The sequence below is a fragment of the Vicugna pacos genome, chromosome 6 (genome assembly GCF_048564905.1).
Source record: "Vicugna pacos chromosome 6, VicPac4, whole genome shotgun sequence".
Lineage (NCBI taxonomy): Eukaryota > Metazoa > Chordata > Mammalia > Artiodactyla > Camelidae > Vicugna > Vicugna pacos.
The window spans coordinates 20,582,784-20,606,736 of NC_132992.1; the positions used below are offsets into that span (position 1 = coordinate 20,582,784).

The following is a 23,953-nucleotide window of genomic DNA, read 5'->3' on the forward strand; positions in this document are numbered from 1 at the left end:
CAGTTACCAGAAAAAAAAGTACAAAGGTTTACAGAAAAGCACAAAAACAGAAAAATCATCAAACAGGAAGCCAAGAGCTCTGGCTTTAGTCTATAATTTACCATTCACTAGTCTGTAACATAGGGCAAAGTAATCAGCATTAAATGACAGGTCAACAGTAGGTTCATTTCCAAGTCTTTTCCACCCAAGAAGTTACTATGTATATAATTTATGTTGATTTGCTTGTTAGATTCAGTATTACTCTTAAATTATAACATTATAATTTAACATTACAGATATTAACATTTTATTTGATGAATTTAAAATAAATCAACGCTATTATGCTGTTCTTCTCTTCATACTGGTATAGGGTTGCACTATATAAAAGTTTCATAATTGTATGCATTTAAAAACTGTTTTCTGCTGTTTCAATTATTTTTCTAAAGTCTCCCCTTTATATTGGCAAGAACATCATCATTTTTCCTGATGCCATCATACTTCCTTATGCCAAACTGTATTTCTTAACCAATACATATATACTAGGCTCTCTCAGATATCTGGCATCACGAGGAATGAATAAATAAATCTAAAATAAAGGTCTAAGATCTTATCCTTCTGGGAAAAGATGCCCATCCTCAGTTTTATTTCTGCTTTTAAGCATAATGGAACACAATATCATCTTTTACCCTTATATGTCTATCTACCACAATCCCTAGAGGTAGTAAATTCTGATCTTACAATGTTTCTACATTTCCAAGACAACTGGCTCAAGGATCCAACAATTACGTTAGGCCTTTAAAAGGGTCCAGGAGGGGTGGGAAGGGTACAGCTCAGTGGTAGAGCACATGCTTATTAGCATGCAACAAAGTCCTCAGTTCAATCCCCGATAACTACACATAAAAAATAAATACCTAAGTACCCTACCCCACCCCCAAAATAAAAAAGTAAAAGGGTCCAGGAATAGGCTGCAAAGTTTGAGTATAAGGAGAGATCCAGGAACAGATGCTTCTTCTTTAGGAATTTCATCTATGTATGAAACAAATATGAAGGAATGAAACTACTTCTAAGAAGGGACTCCAGACCTTAAGGATTTACGACTGGTGTAATTATAATAAATGTTCATAAATGAAAGCATTTTATTTTGTTAGCTGTGTTAAATTCCCAAGTACTAAGATTAGTACAAATAATTAAACTATAAAATGACTAATATGCAGTCAAAATATGCAAACCTTCTAAAAATTTTAAAATTTAAATTTAAATTTAAAATTTAAATTAAATGACTGGATTTTGTGGAGAAAGTTGTTTTTTCCCACACCAACATGAAATTTTATTAAAGTGAGAAAAAAGTATACACTATGTTATTTTTTAAATATAAATTGTTTTCACTAACTTCTTAGCAAACCAGCACTGACTTATTACTTTTTCTTTCAAATAGCCAAACTCATTCTTTATTAGCTTTCTCATAAATTCTTTCTACTTGCTATTTCCCCTATAAAATCTAGAGATTATCTGCTTCAATCCTGGCATTTTACAGAGGATATACTCAAGCCCTGAGGGATGACAGGTCTTGCTAAGCACCCCCAAGGGGGGGGGGTAGCAGAATGTCATCTTCAGAATCTTTCTTGTCCATTGCATTCCTTCTCTTCTGCCCAAACCAATTTTATTTCCAATTTTAATTTTCTTAATTTTGAGGAAGAAAAACTTATGTATTTAATCTGCCTATTTAAGGAAAAATATCCAATACTATAGTTTTATAAACTATTCATGAAGATGTAGAAGAAGAAGAAAAAAGGAATCTTCTTTACCTGTAAGGGGTGGGATATCACGATTAACTGTTTCTTCTGCTTCTTCTAAACCATTATTTATTGATGGCCTCACTTGAACTGCTTGATTTGAGTAAGCTGCTCCATTAGTTGATGTAGTAGTGCTAGTAGTGATCTCATCCACTTGTTCCATATCAAGCTGTTTTACTATCTCTTCAGCTTCCACAGCCTGCCCTGGGGAATCAGATCCAGATGTTCCTGAAATTCAGGGTTTTTTAAAAGACATATTTAAAATATTCACTTTTATTAATAAACATATATTAAGTTCACATATAGTCTAAATAAAGCCTTCCACAATCCACTGTATGATCCTCAATCAAAACTCAGGTTATAAGAATTCAGAAACATTCCTGTTCCTCTAATGTAATGATCATTTAAAAGTTTATAATGGGTGGGGACAGATGGGAACAAACTTAAAATGAGTAGAAAATAAGCCTTAGAGATCTAATGCACAGTATAGTGAATACAGACAACATTGTATTATAATTATCAAATTTACTAAGAGACTAGAACTTAAGTATTCCAACTGCTAAAAATAAAGAATTATGTAACAATGATGATCATATTACAATATATAAATGATCAAATCAACATGTTGTACACTTTAAATTTACATAAGGTTATGTGTCTAAGAACTATGTAATATGTAGAAAAACTAAAGGTAACAGAAACAAAACAACAAATAAATACCATTATTTAGTCTTTGTACATGTTGATTTAATACCTTTATATACTGAAATATAATTATCAACTGAGCATTAGCTATGTATTACTGCCACACAACTATTTCTTTTTTCTGTGGTGAGAACATTTAAGATCTAGTCTCTCAGCAACTCTGAAGTATATACAGTTGACCCTAGAATGGAATGAGGGTTGGGATGCTGACTCCCATGCAGTCAGAAACCCAAGGATAACTTTACAGTCAGCCCTCTGTATTCACAATTCCACATCCGTGGATTCAACCAACCATGGATCCGGTACTACTATACAGTGTTTATTGAAAAAAATCCTTGTATAAGTGGACCCGTGCAGTCCAAATCCATGTTGTTCAAGGGTCAACTGTAATACAGTACTGATGACCAAAGAACTTCTTTTCATTAAAGCAAATATCACTTATTAAGTATCTACTATGTGCTGGGTAACACACACATACACAAACCTGTTTTCTTCCATTATCCTCAAACAGCTCCTGATCTTTCCAGTACTAAGCAACCTAGACATTTTGGGCAGTTGTAATTTTTAAACCAGAGGTAGTTATCTAAAAATAAGCTAATTGTCCTTCTAACCACAAGAACCTCCTAATTCAGAGACACAAGAACAGTTTATCAACAAGATTCCATCTCAATAACAAAAAAAGAAGTTAGTTTCCTCATTATATTCAGCTAACACCTAGATGAACCTGCTGCCCAATTTTTCTTCCACTATGGACCCCAACTCTCCATTTCTTAATGGAATCCTCCAAATGTCATTTTCAACAACAAAGTCAACCTCCAAAAACTCTCAACTTCCTCACAGAATACTGCTTTTCCCTTATTGCTTTAAATTTAACCAATCCTACAAAACAGAAATAGACTCATAGACATAGAATACAAACTTGTGGTTGCCAAGGGGGCGGAGGGTGGGAAGGACAGACTGGGATTTCAAAATGTAGAATAGATAAACAAGATTATACTGTATAGTACTGGAAAATATACACAAGATCTTATGGTAGCTCACAGCGAAAAAAAATATGACAATGAATATATATATGTTCATGTATAACTGAAAAATTGTGCTCTACACTGGAATTTGACACAACATTGTAAAATGACTATAACTCAATTAAAAAAGTTAAAAAATTAAAAAAAAAATAAATTTAACCACTCCAAAAAACATCTCTTTTCCTGATATCTTCCCTCAAAGCTCTTTGTTCTCCCATACTCAGTGTACATACTCAATCAGAATTCATTTACCTTCACTGCTACCAGATCATTAGCTTTCTACTAGTGTGCAAAAAATGTCTGTTCCTTTGAGATTGTCATCTGGCTACATAATTCTTTGCTTATCCCTTCTGCTATCATTTACCACCTATTGCCAACAACTTCTCTCAATCACAGAGGAATGTAACACTTAGTTACCAGTTTACTACTCTATTAAATGCCTATATAGTTGTTTTTATAGGTGATGTCAATGACCCATCCAATAACCAACCCTCAAAGGTCTTGCCCTCTTTAGATCCATCTATAGTTGTACTGCTCTTTAGCAGTACCATGGCCATAACCTGGACACTAACACTGAAAAACTGTTTACCTCTGAAACCTAAAACTCAAATATACTACCCCCCTATCACAAGCTCCTAATATTTTAATTATCTATCTACCTGTCTATCTATCTCATATTTCTACTACATGTGATCTTCATGTTTGATAAAAGCCAGTCTCTTATCAAAATATATCCCTCAACAGCTTCTTCCGCACCCTCTTCATCTAGTTAGACTTCGTGGTGTATCATTGAAACCACTCTCAATCCAACACCCTCAGTGTCCTTGCTTCCTCGTCTTTCCACTGTCATTCATCATAGAAATCCCCATTGAATCAATCTAACTAACAGGATTCTCAGACACTAGTCCCAGGCTACTAAAGAAAACAATACAATTATAAAGACTGGTTGTACTCCAAATAAAACCCTCTAATCTTAGCTAGGCCTATAGCAGCCCTCTCAGTATTTTTGTGTGTGAGAGTCCTTCAGCTTCTTTTACTTACACCCAAATAGCAAACATTCTAAACTTTCAGCATTCTCTTCAAATCTTGCCACCAGGACCATCTCAACAAATGACACCATCTCCTCCTTCAAAGAAAAAATTGTAACTATCAAACATCTACTTCTGCCCAAACATCTATTTTTACACACACCTTTCTTCAAGCATCAAAGAAAAATGTCTATTCTCTTTGTTTTGATTCTGACCCTTCTAGTTGTTTTCTTGATCACATCCCTGTGAGTAGTTCGAGAAACTTTTCATTAGTTAATCTTTCTTCTAGACTCTTCCCTGAGGCTTAAAAACATGCTTGTTTCTCACAAATACAAACCATCCCTTGACACTTTATGATTTCTCTAGTTTTTTTCAGATTTGAGTTCCTCACAAAAATAATTTATATATGCTGATTCTTCTCTTATTCTCCATTTTACTCTTTTAACTTGTGGATGTTAGCAGTTTTCAACTCTAACCACTGCTCTGAAACTATTTTGGCAAAAGAAACCAATGACCAGTTAATTACCAAGTTCAGTAATGTCTTTTCAATGATCAGTTCCTTTTCTTCTATCGTTACAATTGTTTGACCCTGGATTTTGACAGTCTCTCTTCTTTTGGATTCTATGACACAAAGTCTCTCCTGGCTTCCTCAATTTCTCCTTTGTTGGCTTCTTTTACTTTGTCCAGTCCTTAAATGTTTTCCCTTAAGATTCTGGTCTTTGTGTGATGAACCAAATGGACCATTTACTCCACTGGTTTAGATTAATATTTATAAGGTGATAACACTATGCTAAATCAAGATTTCTAAGCTCCATACCTGAATGACAAATTGTTACGTGACACATTTACTTGATTGTTTCATCACATCTCAAACTCAGCATGGCCTGAATTAAATCCAATTATCTATCTCCCAGGAACTTCTCTCTCTTGAAAATCTAATTCTGTGTACATCTTACTGTCTCTCTTCTTTCACTACCAATCTATATCCCAAATTTGTCCATTCTGTATCTCTTATCTGTCTTTCCTCCTCTAATACTCCAATTAAGGTTGTATGAAGTCTCACATGGACTACAATTCTAATTGTTCTCCCTGCATCCAACCTCCTTGAAATTTAGCCTACACACTACTGCCAAAGAGACTTAGAAAACACAAGTCTGTTCATATTATTCACAATTTAAAACCTTTCAATCATTTCCCACGACTAAGGATAAAGTTCAAATACCTTTCCAGGTTAGTTCTATAATCTGACTCCTTTATAATTCTCCTGTCCTATCCCTTCCTGTACACTCTTCAAACGCAATGCTCTATCTGTGACAAACTGATTTCCATGTCTGAAATACATTATACTTTTGCTCATGCTGCTCCTTCTACCTGGAGGCCCCTTACTATCTTTCAAGATTCAGCTTTTCTATGAAGCCTTTTGTGAACCACCATCCAGAATACAGGACCATTCCATTCTTTGACTACCCCACTGTTCCATAACTCTATCAATGCACCCGTAAAAATTTATAATATTTATTTACATATATTTCTCCCTCATGTAAAGACTAATAAGCTCCCTGAGGACAGGGACCGTGTTAATCAATTTTGAATCTCCAGTGACGAACACAATGGCTGGAACACAGTAGATGGTCAATATTCATTGAATTAAACTGAAATCTTTGCCTCTTACATTTTAAGTATAAGTATCCTTTCTCATGGATTAAGAGGCTCAAGAATTTAAAGAACTGGTCCAAGGTAACATAACTAAAGAGTGGCAGAGCTAGAAAAATATTTTAAACAAGTCTATCTCCAAAACCTGTTCTTCTTCCACTACACCAGCACTTCCAAAGATGTTTTAGGAGGCCATTAGTTCTACAAGACGTTAATAGATGTTCCATAGAAAAGGGTTCTTGGTCTATTATGTCCAGGAAATACTAGGTTAAAAAAAGTTAAAGGTAGTTTTTTGTTTTGTTTCTATTCTACTTTACAGTCCTTTAATGTGCTAATATATATTATTTTCACCCCCAGAGCATCTTGAATTTATAGTGCACCATTCTGCCTTTTAAAAACTGCTTTACTATCCAGAAACATAATTCAAATTAGAATTTAAAAAATCAGGCAACAAGTATCTAATGGTTATTTCCCATTTGCCCAATCCTGTCAAGCAACATGGTCGATACAAAAATAGCCATGACCTCTTGCCCTCAGGTAATCAAGAGACTAAATTATCAAGCACAAAATTAGGTATTATCAGAAAAGACAGGACACCAGCTATTTTTTTAAAAAAATATGTTGAGAAAGAGGCCAATTTTAATGTTTTTGCAAAGGCATTATATAATGGAAAACTTCAATTTGTATAAATTAGGGTAGTTTTACTACTTGTCCAAAACTGAAGATCTCTAAGGGAGGAAAACCAAACAAATGATAATAAAAATACATTGTATTACAAAAAATACCTTATTTAAGTTTCAGCTCACTTAAAATATTCAATAAATTCTACTTTATTGATCTAAAATATTGAAAATGCTTCTTAATTCTTTCCTATACACACTCTAAAGATTACAGAAACCATCCCAACATAGAAAAATACTTTCCCTCCAGCCTGAAGTATATTTTCTAGCTTTTCAAATAGTTAAAACAGAGTTCATTCACTTGAAATAACACACATTTCTTTCAGTCACTTAAAATGCCTTTTAGAAGCTGTGTTTTTAATGAGGCTGAAAACAAACATTAGACACTAACAAAAATATGCCAGTAAAATCAAATAGATCTTTCAAAAAACCAGGAAAATGATTAATTTTTCAAACCCAAATTGTAGTTAATGATTTATATTTACCATTTTTATTTGCTGGTGAAAAAAAGTTGAAGACAGGAGAAAATATGGTCCCCAACAATGTAGTCCTTGGAGGACTGCCAGAGGAAGGATTATCTTCTAATTTTCCATTTTGTTTTACATGTTGATTTGTCATTTCATAACTACCAGCTTCTAAGAAAGAAACAAAAAAAAGTTGCAATCTAGAAAACATGACTTTCATAAATGTGTTCTAAACCATTTATTACAAAAATAACTCTTTTCCCTCAAAATACATAATGAAACCTGATTAACATGTTAAAAAAGGTTTTTACTTAAAGAAATCCTGAGGTAAATCACTTGTAAATCAAATGATCCTTACAACAAATTTATTTATAATGCTTTATAAATGCTAAAATTTACTGAGTTTTTTTACAAAGTAGGTTTATATCTGGAATTATATAGACTGAAAGGCTTCAAATCAACATAGTATAACAGAAAATGAAATAAACTCTTTGTAAGTAAAGCAAGCAAGTTACAATGTGAAAAACATAAATGCAGATTTTGTATTTGTTTATGTACATTTTGGGATGCTGCCTACTTCACAAAACTTACCCTCTAATCTATTCCTAACAAATAACAGCTAAATAAATAAAGGCAACATAGCTCTATTGAAGCAGAAGACTATGTACACAACAGTGTCAAAAATTACATATGGATGTGCATATGTGATAAATCGTCCTTGATCCTCCAAAACTTTGCCACACTTCTTTCTTTGCTATAGCTCTTTAAACTTGTTTAATTTAATCCTTTTCTCCCTGATGGTCAGTTCTAACAAGAGATACATCACTGCAAAGAGGAAAGAAGTAAGGAATTATTATTGCTGTTGTGTTTAAAATAGCATTGGTTAAAAGGCAGCAGCATTCCATGCTCTAAAGTGCTGTTCTTTATAGCTTTCTCTGCGTGTACATCTTGTTTTTCTGCTTTCTAACTTTGAGGAGCTTCACAACAATACAATAAGGTACTGACCAAGAACAGGGTTTACAGACAGCAAAACTACTGGTTTTTGGTTTGGATAATTCTTTGTTATGGGAGGATGTCCTGTGCAGGATCTCTGATCTCTACCTGCTAGATCCAAGTAGCAAGCCCTTCACAGGTTGTGACAAACCAAAAAGGTCTCCATACACTGAAAAATGTCCACTGAGGGACATACACACACCCAGTTAAGAACCACTGACCTGAGAGCTCCAAGTCCCCTCTAAATGCTGAAATTCCATGACCAAGAAACAAATTCTTTGTATATGAGTTTATAAGAAGTAAAAAAAGTTGCTTCATATACATTTTCATGCTAACTAGTATAAAGCTAGTTGCTTTGCCTTGTCATTTTAATTCATCAAAATAGACATATTAGAAAGGTAAATTTTTATTCACTCCATGCTACTAACATTTAATACAAAGGAGATTACAAAAAAGGGCAGATATTGCTCAAAACAGACTTTCAAAAACAGAAAAGATAACATGTCCAGAGACAGCTCTGCTTATACCTAATAAAGCAGTATCTAAACATTAACAAACCTCCATTTACTTGACTTTTCCGTCTTACTCGAGATATCTGTTTGTTAGGTTTTTCTCCTGCTCTTGGTGTTGATGTGATCAAATTGTTATCTATATCACGTTCAATTCTACTCCGTTTCGAAGGATTTTCTCTCTCTTCCTTAAGATATGAGAGGAAAAAACACGCATTTAACAGTCATTTCGCTTTACAGGTTGCAGTTTTAAAATGATAAAATATGATATGCACCCCCCTGTTCACTGCATTATTTACAATAGCCAAGACATGGCAACAACCTAAATGTCCATCAAATTGATGAATGGACAAAAAAGGTAATATACACACACAATGGAATATTATTCAGCCATTAAAGAAGAATGAAATTTTGCTATTTGCAACAAATAGATGGACCTTGAGGGCATTACACTAAGTGAAAAAGTCAGAGGACAGACTGGTGATTGTCAAGGGCAGAGAGGTGGGGATAGGTGAAATGGGTAATGGGAATCAAAAGGTACAAACTTCCAGTTGTAAGTCACAGAATGTAATGTACAGCATGGTAACTACAGGTAATAATACTGCTTATGTGACAGTAAATCTTAAAAGTTCTCATCACAAGAAAAAATTCCGTAACTATGTATGGTGACAGATGTGAAATAGATTTACTGTGGTGATCATTTTGCAATATATAAAAATATTTAATCATGCTGTAAACCTGAAACTAATATAAAGTTGTATGTCAATTACACTCAGTCTTTTTAAAAGATAAAATATGTTGTAATACGCTTTATACTATTTTTCATATCCAAGAGAAACAACAGAATATCTAACAGAAGTAGAAACCACAGTAAATCAGTGTCATAAGAGTATTTATTAATGCAATCATAATATACAAATGTAATTATAGCATCCTCACAATTCAGATCCTTTCCCCAGGATCCATTAAATTTTCGTGCTACAGGAATACTGAATTTTACAATGTGCTCTAACTTTTCAGCAATTTTCCTTATTTTTACAATTACCTGGAAGAAAAGGAATTATTTCCTTGAGAACCCTACTGGAATTTGCTGGCATATCACACATTACCAAAAATGATACAAAAATAATACGGCCTGCCACTGCCACACACCTAATGTCAACCTCAGTTCTTTAAACGTCCAAATCTACACCTAACAAAGCTCTCTACTCATTTCCTTACATGGGGCAAATCTGTATGATCAGTTTACTCTATTTTTGCAATACAGATGGGTCCAGACTTATGATGGCTTGAACTCATGATTTTTTGACTTTACAATGGTGTGAAAGCAATACATACTCTGTAGAAAGTATACTTTGAATTTTTAATTTTAATCTTTTCCAGGCTAACAATATGTGGGTACAATACTTTCTTGTGGTGCTGGGTGGTGGCAGTGACTTACAGGTCCCAGTCAGCCACTTGATCATGAGGATAAACAACTGATACGCTTATAACCACTGTTTTTTACTTTCACTACAGTAGTCAATAAATTATATGAGATATTCAACACTTTATTATAAAATGGATTTTACGTTAAATGTTTTTGCCCAACTGTAGGCTAATGTAAGTGCTGAGCATTGTTTAAGGTAGGCTACCTTAAGCCATGATGTCTGCTAGGTTAGGTGCATTAAATGCATTTTCAACTTACAATGGGTTTGTTAGGACATAAGCCTATCATAAGTTGAGGAAAATCTATATAACTGACCAAAATAGTATACTCCATGCAATACCCTGATTTTTCTCCATTTATACATCTATTTTCCTCATTTGTAAAATTTTTCTAGGGTCATCTACCACGTGAGCAACTTTCTTACATTATTATAATATTGGCCTATAATTCCTTGCTGTTTTAATGAAAGTACCTGAAATCTTTTGATAAGTATTAATTTTTAAATCTATATTGTACATAATTTATACATAAAATCAACATTCTTATTCAACAGGAATAACTTCTCTTTTTTTGTACTCCAAACTGTTACACCACAGCAAATAATAATATAATATACTACTGTGCATTTCCTAAAGGTTGAATATGACTTCATTATTTCTAAAACAAATCTTGGTATTGTAAATGGCCAAAGTCACAATTTCCTATTTGGATCAAAACAGAAAAAAGATAATATTGCAACTATCATTTAATACAGAATTTACTCAGCAGTTTCTTTGATTTTAGGTAGATTCATCAAAACAATGTATCATTATAGCACAAAATAATGCCTTAGTGACCCACAACATAATTCCTCAATTTTTATTGTTTATCATTCCCCTGCATTTAAAAATGATGAACAGGAAGGCTCATATCTCAAACACTGGATCTCTATTACAGGAAAATACAGGAGCTATTTTTATAAAGTCCTTTAAGAAAAGAAATAATGCTGCAAAGCCTTATTATACTAAGCTCTAGGATTTTCTTGAAGAAGTCAAGAAAATTGTTAGCATCTGTTATAACATAAATACATATATACATTCCTGGAAACCTTGTATTCTGCAATGCTAAAAATAACAAGGGGAAGAAATGGGTCCAGGAGGGTAAAAGTGGGGTACACTGGGGCAGCCAATACCCCTGCAGCTCTGCAAACACAGAACTAAGAAAATCAATGACTGAGACTGCCAGATATAACTTCAACATTCACTCCAGTTAGGCAGTTAAGAGCAGCTGAAATACTACCTCAGAGCTTAATAAAAGGTATTAAAAACAGGGAAGCAGAAGTAAGGTCTTATGGGTTCTGGAAAGTTGGAGCTTTAAACCAGGAGGACTGCTAAAATGGACACAAAAGGAAATGCAAATTGCCACACAAGAAGAGTCCCTGCTAAACCAGGATAAAACCCCTCTGGTTACAACTTTTAATTAAAAACTGTGTGTGTGTATGTGGGGGGGTAGTATAAAATTCAACCCCCATTATTCAGTATCCCCATGTCCAGTTTAGGGAAAATCATTTGGTATAAACCAAAATCCATCCATGTTATACTGAAACTATCTCTTTACCAATAGTATATAAGCTAAATGATAATGTCAAGGTACCACATATGGCAAAAAAGGCTATACTCTGCTCAACTGAGAAAGCAAATACTTTAGCTTGTATCTATAAAAAGGAAGAGGAAGCTATTAAGATCAGGGTTAAAGGTCTGCAGTCATTGACAATAAAATCCTTCAGAATAATGCATTCAAATGTCTGATAATGCTCCAATTCTGAAAGATAATTCATCACCAAATCCTATTCTTAAACCTTCAAGTATATAATTTGGGGACATTTTTGGATATAATATAATTTTTAGGAGAGAAACTAGGAAAAACAAAAACAGGTTATTTTAATAAATCTAATAACCCTACAAAGTCTTCTCTGGAATTTGTATTTTTCATTTTCTCTAAGATAAGAGTTTTAAGGGGAAAATCTTGGGAATTTGGTGTTCTTAAGTTTCTGAATCCAAAAGAAAACACAGAATAAAAATCCAAGAGCAAATTTACAACAAAAACCATGAAACAAAACTCCTCACCCAAACTCAAAGATGAGGACAAACTAATAGCCGTTAACACTTGCAGTAACCATACGTACCAGTGTAGAAGAAAGCAAAGGGATGCAAAAAGAGGTGTGTGACACATCTGAGAACAGGAAGAGCCCAAAATAGCTAATAGGTAGGTATTCAATGGAAAGCATGGCAGGCCAATTTGATGACAGTAGATGAAACAGGGGAGAGGAAGCTGCTGCCCAATCCAATAGCAAAGGGGCCTATTGTGAGACTGAAACAGGAACAATTTAGCTCCTATGAACCCTTGAAATAGACCAACTTTGGCTCCCTGGTAGAACAGAGCTCCACATGAGGGGAAACTGTTGGGAATGGAATCAAAATTCCATTGTAGGAAAGGCACAACAGGAGGAGACTGAAGTTCCAGTTAACATTTGGGTAGGGATAAAGAGACAGGAAAAGTCAAAAAGCAATCACTATATTTTTAAACACTACACAAAACCAACAAAGTTAGTTAGAAAAGATACCCTGAAGTATACAACCTTCTAAAAATTCAGAAAAACTCATCTCAAAGAATGAGCAAAAATAAAGTACAGATCTCAAACCCCACACAAAATTATTATACTAAAACATACAATGAGTAAAATAACATCTCTACAGGTAAAGAAAGCATATCAGAAAATTCTAACAAGCATAAGAGACTATATAAAAATTGTAACTTTTATTTCAAAAAAGACAAAAGACACTAAGGGGAAAAAAGAGAAAAATTTAAGGGAGGTGGGGTTATAGCTCAGTGGCAGAGCTGTGTGCTTTGCAAGCACGAGGTCCAGGGTTCAATCCCCAGTACCACCATTAGAAAATAAAAAACCAAAAAACAAACAAAAGACATTAAGACAGTGATATTGCACATACATCAGAGTTAGAAAAACTCAGAAATGAAGAGACATAACTAACAAAATCATTAGAAATAAAAGAAAATTCTGGAAATAAAGACTAAACTGGGACATAAAAGTGAGTAACTAGATTAGATCACGCCTTTAAGATAAGCAGAAGGTAAAATGGGGGAAAGAATTTTAAGACACTAAAATGTAACAAACATTGAATGTAGACAAAGTAGATGGAGATGGAAACTAAAACAAGAACGTGGCAAAAGAACGAGTATCAGAAAATTTTCCTCAAATAAAAGATCTGAAATTACATAATGAATACATTGTTTAACTAAACCTATCAACCCAGAAAAACAAATACCAAGATAGAGTCTAAACTTAACAGAATTTAAAGAAAAAAATCCTTTGAAAAACAAGGCAAAAATCAATTTATTTTTAAAGGGAAAAATAAGAGCATCATCAAACTTTGACAGCAATGCTTTTTACGCCAGAAGAAAATGGGATAACATTTAACCAAGAAGAGAAACTGGAAGCCAAGGATTTTACATGCAGCAAAACTGATTTTCAAGTATAAAACTTAGAATGCTGTTCCCATGAATGCTTCAGGTGGCATCTACCAGAAAATGAGCTTCAGACAAAAAAAAATCAACTGCAGACAATAACCTGAGGACTCAGGATAAGCATTAAACATACCAAACATATATAGAATCTGTATAAGATAAATAAGGATTAAAAGATAGTATGTAATGACTACAGGCTCAGAATATATACATACACTGTAAGAGAAATTGGTAAGAGATAATGTTCACTTTAAAGACATTCTGAGACAGAAAGTTGACAAAATTCATTTCCAGTTGATCAACATAAGAAATATCAAATGAAGTTCTCTAGGCATAAATTAAATAATACCAGATAGGATCCTAAATCTACAGTAAGGAATGAACACCAGTAAGACAAATATATGAGTAAATACAAAAGATCTTTGTGTTCAATACTTTTTTTTTTGTTTGCTTGCTTGTTTGTTTGTTTTTGGCAGGGGGAGGTGATTAGGTTTATTTATTTTTAGAGGAGGTACTGGGGATTGAATCCAGGACCTCATGAATGCTAAGCATAAGCTATACCCTCCCTGCTGTGTTCAATATTTCTACTGTGCACTTACTAGCTATCTTACACCTGCTACAATCTCTGTATCCTCATTATGATTTAGTAAATTATTCTGTAGTCTCATATATATGGAAACAGAGTAAGAGTACTCTTGTTTTGATTTGCAATAAAGTTAAATTTGGTTTTGAAAGTTTTATCTAAAGGTTACTTTAGAATTTAGTAATTTTATAAATAAAAGAAAACTTATAATTAAGAACAGATTGTTGGATTGAAAAAGAGGAGATTTGGTGATTTGTGATTTCAATCCATTGCTGCAAGTGATAAAAAGAAACTGACATAGAATTCTCTGACTCACAAAAGGGGGAAATCTATTTCAAAGAAACTAAATGAAACTGTATATTACAAATGAAACTATGATAAAGCTATTTCCCCTCTGGCTTCAAAAGTATTAAATTGGCTTACTGTGTCTTATGCAATAGAACACATTCAAATAGAATTATGGTGCCAATTCAGTTGCACTGTCATTTGAGAACAATCATTCAGTTATTGTTGGTGGTGAATGTAAACTGGTGCGGCCACTATGGACAACAGTATAATGGTTCTTTAAAAAACTAAAAACGGAGTTTTTCAGATATATGCACTCCTGGGCATATATCTGGAAAATACGAAAACTCTTTATTCGAAAAGATTCATACATGCATGCACCCCAGTGTTCACAGCAGCACTATTTACAATAGCCAAGACATGGAAGCAACCTAAGTGTCCACTGACAGATGAATGGATAAAGATGTGAATGTTACTCAGCCATAAAAAAGAATGCAATAAAGAATGCAATAATGTCATTTGCAGCAATATGGATGGACCTGGAAATTATACTACGTGAAGTAAGTCAGACAGAGAAAGACAAATGTCATATGACAGCATTTATATGTGGAATCTAAAAAAAGGAATACAAATGAACTTATTTACAAACAGAAAACAGACTCGTGAACATAGAAAACAAACTTATGGTTACCAGAGAGAAAAGGGTTGGGGGGGGGATAAATTAGGAGCCTGGAATTAACACATACACACTACTATATATAAAATAGATAAATAACAAGGTCCTACTGTATAGCACAGGGAACTCTACTCAGTATCTTATAATAATCTATAATAGAAAATAATCTAAAAATATATATATATGTACATGCACAAACTGAATCACTCTGCTGTACACCTGAAACTAACACAACACTGTAAATTAACTATACTTCAATTAAAAAACTCAGTATTTCAGATCTTTAAAAGCCAAAAACAGTTACAAGCTTTCAAATTAAAATGACAAAACCCAATGAAATATCTTAAAAAATTATAATGCATTGTTTGAAAAAGTATATATGACATAGTACATGGTCAACTTACAAACTCTTATACAGTAAATTGTGCTGAAAGTCTGTTGGATAAAAAGTCAATTAAAAAAACAGGCACTTCCACTTTCCAATGATAAATTACTGAATTAAAGACCTAGCTGCAAAAACAGAAAATGAGTTAATATCTGGTCTGCAGCATTGGACTTTAGCCTTACTAATGTGGCTGGGACTTTCTGTTTTGACTATACTTATCTGACATCAGTATCAACAAATCATCAAAAATTTTCTTTACTGTGAATGCATGGTAACCAACACAATTTTTAAAAAAAAAATCTCAGTTTATCCTGGAACAACTTGTGCTGACATTTGCGATGTCTGTGCAAAAAAGCAATGGTTTATAATTACTGCTACCTTAGCACAAATCAAGGCGCTGACAGCCAAAAGTCATTGTATTTTTCACTGCCATGTACTTGCAGGGGGTGGGGGGAGCCAATTCTACTTAAGAATGTCCTTGACAAAGCTTAAAATTAAGTAAATCTTAACCCTTAAATATGTGTTAACATTCTATATAAGATGGGAAGTACTCATAAAGCACTTCTTTTGCAAACTGCTTTCATAATTGTCTTGAGTAAAAGCATTTGAATGATTGTTGGAGTTGTAATCTGAATGAGAACACTTTTTCAGATGGAAAACTATTTTTACTTGAAGTAGATTATTTTCTGAAAAGTGAACAAAGCACTTCAGGAAAAACTGATGCCTTTTGTTGCCAACAAAAAATCTGAGCTTTCAAGCAAAACTTGGGATTTTAGAAAACTTGGACAAAGCACCATGAGCTTGACAGCTTCATTGAGATCAGTGGAGTTGTTCACAAATGTGATTTTTAAATGCTGACTAATTAAATATGTCCATATGCACACATGTGGAAGATCTACATTATTTAGTGAACCAGTAGGTCCCAAATAACCAGTGTATGATGTTACAAAATCATATACAGATAAAAGATCCATTCCAAATGCAAGACAGACCAATGAAAAGATCACAGCAGTGCTTTCAAATTCAATCGCAGAACAAGAACCTAAGATACTACACCATTTATCAAGTTTTGGTATAGTACCTGCAATTATCTAAAAAGTATATTTCAATACTCCTTTTCTAAATACATGTGAGTATGATTTTCTTTACAGTCTTCAATGATAACAACTACCTTCTATGAAGCCATTAAAGAGATCCGTAAAACTGTAAATGTCATACTTCCCATTAATTTCCTTTTTGTTTTTAGAAAAATGTTACTTGTATTAACATGTAATGCGTTTAAAATTGTAATTATAAATGAATAGGTATTTTTTAAATTCCTCATTTTAATATCTAATGAGATATACTGACAGATATAACCCACATAAATAAGTGTTCTTTAGGATTTCCAGTAATTTGTAAGAAGGTAAAGGATTCTGAGTTCAAAAAGTTTAAGGACCACTTGCTCAAGAGGGACTACCAATGAATTCACAAGAGAAAAGTTAAAGTCCCTCCCAACAAATGGGAAAAAATTTTAACTGAAAGGGGGTATTGACAGGTGATAACCAAGGAGTACAACATTTCTTTGGGGGATGATATCGATGGTCTAAAATTGACTGCAGTAATGGCTGCACAACTCTGTGCATAGTACTAAAAGCTACTTGCTAAATTTATACCTTAAATGGATGTATTTTACGGTATGTGAATTATATCTCAATAAAGAGAACACAAAAAAATAAACATACATCTATCATAATACAACAATGCCAATCTTAGTTATTTATCCAAACTCAAATATATGCCAATTCACGGATTCAAAACAGAAATGTTCACAGCAACTTCAGTCACCACAGCCAAAAAATGGAAATACTACAAATGGATTAACAAATTATACAACAGAATACTACCTGAGGTGCAGGGAAGGTGGGGGATAAATTACAGATACATGCAGGAACACAAATGAATCCAAAATTTTATTCTGAGTGGAGGAAGCATTACAAGTTGTATTCACATGTAACACCAGGGAAGATTTATATGCTCTATAATGATAGAAAGTAGATCCGTGGTTGTCTAAGGTAATGCTGTGACACTGTCTGCAAAAACTCTAACGGTACTCTTTGTCGTGAATGTGTAATTATGTTAAAATTCATGAAAACATGTATTTAAATCAGTGTGTCTTATTGTGTTTAATTTTAAAAAAGTCAACATAGGAGATAAAGTGGAATTCTAAAAGATAACTATTTTACCAAAAAGAAGGCAGGAGAAGAACAGAATAACAAATAACAAATGGGATAAATACAGAATAAATAAGATGGGAGATTTTAAACTCAACCATATTATTACACTAAATGTAAAAAGACTAACTATGCCAATTTAAATATAAATACACAGGGTGGAAAAAGGTATAGCATGTAAACGGTAAGCAAGAAAGCTGTGTGGCTGTATCAGTATTAGGCCAAGTAAACCTCAAGGCAAATAAAATTACTAGAGATAATGAGAGACATTTCACAGCAGTAACAAGAATAATTTACACCCAACAATCATACATGTGTATACACCTAACAATGGAGCTTCAAAATACATGCAGAAAAACTGACAGAACTGAAAGACAAAGCAGACAAATTCACAATTAAGAGTTGAGTATTTAAAATAAGATATAGAAGACTAGAATATTATCAACCAACTTGATCTAACATATTTACAGAACTACACTAAAACGATTGCAGAATATGCATATTTTTTCAAGTACACATGGGCCATTCACCAAAATAGACTATATGTTACAAAATAACAAAAAATACCAAAGAAATGAAATCATAGAGTATATTCTTGGATCACAATCAAAAGATATCTAAGAAATGCCCAAATATATGGAAATTAAATAACACATTTCTAAATAATCCGTGGGTCAAATTAAATCACAAATAAGGTAATAAAAATATAATCAGAATGTGTGGGAAAGCAGTACTTCAAATTCATAGCTCTAAATACCTACATTAGGAAAAAAAAAGTGTAGTATTGATGATGTTGGCAAGGGCGAGCATACTACAGTCCAGATGCTAGGTTTAGCACACTGTTTTTATATGGTCAGCAAGCCAAGAATAGTCTTTATATTTTTAAATGGTTGAAGGGGGAAATCAAAAGAATGATATTTCATGACTCATGAAAATTACATGAAATTCAAATACCAGTCCAAAGTCACACTCTTTCATTTATGTACTATGTACGAGGGAAGAGTTGAGCAGCAGCTACAATGGAAACAATATAGTCCACAAAGCCTAAAATATTACTTATCTGAAACATTTATAGAAAAAGTTGACTGATTCCTGTTCTAAGCTCCCATTTCTATAAGTTAGAAAGGTAGAAGTAAATCAAACAGAAAGTAGAAGAAAAAAACTAAAAATAATAAGCAGAAATCAATTAAATAGATAATGGAAACAAAAAAGAAAATGAACAAAGACAGATGTTGGTTCCTCCAAAGAGTAATGAAACTGATAAAGCTCTAGCAAGACAGAACAAAACAAAAATAAATCATAAATTATTCACATCAGGAATGAAAAGAGGAAAATCATTATAGATCCTACATACATTACTAGGTCAACACAGAAATAAAACTTTTCACCAAATAATTTGATAACTTAGATGAACAAAGTCCTTGAAAAACACACATGACCAAAACCAAAACAGAAATAGAAAAACTAAACAACCCCAAATATATTAAAGAAATCAAATTTATATTAAAAACTATCCCACAAGCAATTCCAATTATATTCCAGAAATCCCTCTCCAGAATTCACCAGTGATTTCTACTAATAATTTAAGGATGAGGTAATACTAAGCCAACACAAGCTCTTTGAGAAACAAGAAGCAGAGGAACAGTTCTTGACTTGTTTTATGATACCAGTATAATTCTAATCTCCAAATTTTAAAGTTTTCAGATCAAAATTACAGACCAAAACCCTTATGAACACAGATACAAAAAATCCTTAAAAACAAAAAAACAGCAGCAAATCATATACAGCCATACACGTTTGGTTTTCCATTAAAAAAAAATTTAAGTTCTATTCCATATTAAAAGACTAAAAGACTGAAGAACATCTCCATAGATGCAGAAAAGTCTTTGACAAAACTCAACAACATGATAAAAACAGTAAACTAGGAACAGAAGGGAACTTCCTAAACTGATAAAAGATTATGGAAAATATTTAGCTAATATCACACCTAGTGTAAACAAACACTTAGGTCCTAAGATCAGCAACAAGACAAGGTGTTTGCTCTCACCACTTTTACTAATCAATGCAATGAGTGAAGAAAAAGAAATAAAAGGCCTAGCAATCAGAAAAGAAAAAGTAAAACTCTAGCTATCTGGTATATGATATGTATGTATAAAACCCCATGAAATCTTGTAGTGTTAGGTCAATACTAAAAAATAATATTTACATATATTAGCAACAAACAACCAGAAAGTAAAAACTTTAAATTGCAGACTCAATACTATTAAGATGTCCATTCTCATTAAATGACCTACATATTTGATAACAATTTCTATGATCATTCTAGTAGGCTTTTTTTGAGAAACAGACAAGCTAATTCTATAATTTATATGTAAGTATAAAGGATATAAAATAATAAAGCAAACTTGAAAAAAAAAGTTGAAATACTTACCTATCTTGTTTCAAGACTCACTACAAGGTGGGTGAGGTAATAGCTCAGTGGTAGAGCATGTGCCTACTAGTGAGCACGAGGTCCTGGGTTCAGTCCCCAATACCTCCATTAAAAAAATAAACAAAACCTAATTGCTCATGTATACAAAAAAGTATATAGTGCTATATGTCAATTATATCTCAATAAAACTGGGGGAAAAAAAGACACAACAAAAACTGTAGTAATAGACAGTATAGTAGAGCTGTAACGATAGATCTATAAATCGATGGAAAAGAATAATTTCAGAAACAGACTGAAATATAGCCTTTGACTTTCAAGCAATTAATCTAATGTGGAAAGGAAAGTTTCTAACAAATGTTAACCAACTAGATATCCACAGGGGGGAAGGGGAAAGAGGAAGAACTTTTCCTTTATTCATTCATCTATGTATTTATTGAGGTCTCATGGGTTATTTCATTCTAGAAATGTAGAGGTTATAATCTGTTAATACCAAAGGTTTAGAATGAGACATTTCTTCAAGGAGCCTTTATTTCTTTTAGTGAAAGATGGTATTTAGAAACTAAGATCTGGATGCTAAGTGCTCACAGTTCTGCAGACCAAGCAAGGAAATATATGAATGTATGCATGTATGCTAGTTGGTGTGTGTGTGTGTGTGTATGTGTGTATGTGTGTATGCATGCTAGTTGGTGTGTGTGTGTGTGTGTGTGTGTGTGTAAAAGGAGGGAGGGGTTATGACTGAATCTGAAAACCAATTAGGTTTTCCTTCATTAAATTCAACTGGTTAGCCCAAACTTATTTTTTCATTCCATAATAAATGTAGATTACTTAATCTGGTTGTTAAATAACTTATCTAGAAAGATACATGAACAAGTGGGATTTAAGTCTGGAAGGAGGAAAATTTCCAAATAAAGCTATGAAATTGGGTAATACAAAGGTTAAAGGGTTAGAATAAAGTTTTCATCTAATCATGTTTTTCAAACTAAGCACAATCCACTAGTGGATCACAAAGTCAATTTATAGTATGAAAAATCACCTTTAAAAGGGGAATAAGAAAACAACAGAATAGAAAAGAAAAATCAGAGCATATCAAGTGTATTAAGGGTGAGTTTTACTTCATATATATGAATGTGGTATACAAGATGCTATTCCTTTTTGTGGATCATAGTTAAAAGACCTAAAAACACTGATTTAATATAACAGGTACTACTTTATTAGAATTATAACCATATGGAAACTGACAACCCTTAACTATGACAGCATAACAGTATTTAGTTATAAACAGAGAAAAAGACCATTTTGTTATGGGAAAATTCAACCATCTATTTAGAAAGGTACAGAGAGACTGTTGGTATAAAGGAAATATATTTTAACTGTGAGTTCTTCTATATACTTCAAGTATATATCAGAAATCTCACTATGCTAAAAGCAGAAAGACTGCATATGAACAATTGCTGAGCACTCTTACTGACAATTACATAATTCTGCAATGAGAGAAGTGGTAAATCCTTGAATTATAAAATCTGAATTTGAAAGAGACCAGAGATTTCATTCACTGTTATGGTATGAGCTGTGTACCCCAAAACTCCTATGTTGAAGCCTAACCTCCATCAGAAACCAAGAATGTAATCATATTTGGAGATACGGCCTTCAAAGAGGTAATTAAAATTAAAAAGTGGGGACATTAGGGTGGGCCCTAATCCAAATATGACTGGTGTACTTGTAAGATGCGGAGATTATGACACAGACAACACAGGGCGATGATATAAGGACACAGCAAGAAGGTGGCCATCTGCAAGACAAGGAAAAAAGCTTCAGGAAAAAATCAACCAGGCAACACCTTGACTTTAGACTTCTAGCTGCCAGAACTGTAAGAAAACAAATTTCTGTTGTTTAAACTACCCACTCTGTGATATTTCATTATGGTAGACTATTATATACCTACTAAACTAGTACACACCTCTTATATGAGCAACATATGTTTAAATTACGTAAATACTCTCATGGCTAATTTATGCCAAGTTATGACTAGAATACAGATTAAAACTTATTAGCAACATAAAAATGGGTCAGTAGCCATTCAAACTAGAAATCATAATAGTAAAGAAGAGCAAAAAAGTTGGCTGTAATGCAGAGACCAAGTTTCAAAAAGTCAGACTCATAAGACGTAAGACAGACAATGTCAAAAACCTTAGAAGGAAAACAGCTCAAAAAAGAAATCAAGGAAGTTTATCTAAAAAGTTAAATTCTAACCACATAAATTTAAAAGTCCAAAAGAAGAAAGAAAAGGTATACAAGAAACCAGAAGCAGTATAGGGAGTTACCTAACTAACCTGGTTTTGAAAAGGACACTTGTGGAAATAAGTAGCCTATCATCCAATCGGGAAACTGAAGAGAGAGAAGGATGATATGTGCAAACAATATTAGGGGAAAAAGTTTCCTAGAAAGAGAATAAGTTTCAAGCTATGAGCTGATGATACAAGAAAATGATAAAGTTAGGAGCACAGGAAGACTCAATTCTTATTTATTTTCATTAAGAAAATTTTCAATTCTTACACAAGATAGGTGATGCTATAAAGACAGTATCTAGCTACTTTGAGATAGAATGATACAGAAAAAAGAGCACAGGTATCACAGTCAAATTGTACCTGGGTTTAAATCCCAGCATTGTCACTTACTGGAAAGGCAGTAGTGGAAAGAGGTTAAGAATGTAGGCTCTGAAACCAGAGTATCTGGGTTTCAATTCCAGTGTTGCTACTTAAAGTTAAGTAACCCTGCAAAGTTATCCCTGTGCTTCAGTTTCCTCATCTGTAATATGGAGATGATAGAACCTACTTCATATGGTTTGTAGAACTTAAAGAACTTACACAGGGCACATAGTAAATGCTCAATAATTTATTAACTATCATCATATTTGTTCTTCATTATTATTTTTATTTACCCTGGGCAAGTATTTATTATAATTATTACTGCTGTTAGAATAATTATAATTAACATTATAATAATTATAATTAATACTGTATAAGTTGCAACTGTACAATTAACTAAGCCTCAGTTTTTTCTATTCTATAAAATACCAGTTATAAGCATTAAGGAGATACTGGATATAAAGCACCTAACAGATATTCAATAAATATTAGCTTCTAACTCCTATCCAAATTTTGAAAAAGACAATAATGTTGTATTTAAGACACTAAACATAAAAGCAAGCACTGGAAACTCAGTAAAATTTTAGAATGTATTATCAAGAAGATGGTTTAAGGACAACGCAGATAAGAAACAACAATTAGAAGCCAGTATAAGCTCATTAGGAATAATACATGACAAACTAATCTTTTAATATACTTCTAACATAGGGTTAGTAGACTGGGAAAACAAACAGTGTACCTTGATTTCAGTAAAGCAAATACTAATTTTCAAAATAACCTTATAGAATATAATAATGAAAATGGGTGAATAACAGTATAACTAAATAAGTTTGCAGCTGTATGAAAATCTTGCTTAAAAATATTAATTGATAAGACGTTAGTCTGTAAACAAGTTTTTAGTGGCCCTATCCTATTTAAGTAGGTAGTAATGAAAAATCCTAGGTTTAAGTTTAAA

General features: G+C 32.9%; 1 protein-coding gene and 1 long non-coding RNA gene across 7 annotated transcripts in view; one reads left to right on the forward strand and one right to left on the reverse strand.

Moving 5' to 3' along the window:
• Positions 1–23,953, forward strand: part of LOC140696810 (uncharacterized) — a 65,766-nt gene that overhangs the window by 32,222 nt on the left and 9,591 nt on the right. The gene's annotated exons all lie outside the window — the stretch shown is intronic.
• CTDSPL2 (CTD small phosphatase like 2) overlaps positions 1–23,953 on the reverse strand; it is a 65,270-nt gene that overhangs the window by 22,328 nt on the left and 18,989 nt on the right. For 4 of the 6 annotated variants that reach the window (XM_031672840.2, XM_015237214.3, XM_072962537.1 and 1 more), the window contains 3 exons: positions 8,879–9,017; positions 7,349–7,498; positions 1,785–2,000 (listed from right to left, as the gene is read on the reverse strand). In XM_031672840.2, the coding sequence (XP_031528700.1) occupies positions 1,785–2,000; positions 7,349–7,498; positions 8,879–9,017 (505 nt within the window). The remainder of the gene's footprint in view (positions 1–1,784; positions 2,001–7,348; positions 7,499–8,878; positions 9,018–23,953) is intronic. The other 2 variants (XM_072962540.1, XM_015237215.3) reach the window with 2 other exon arrangements.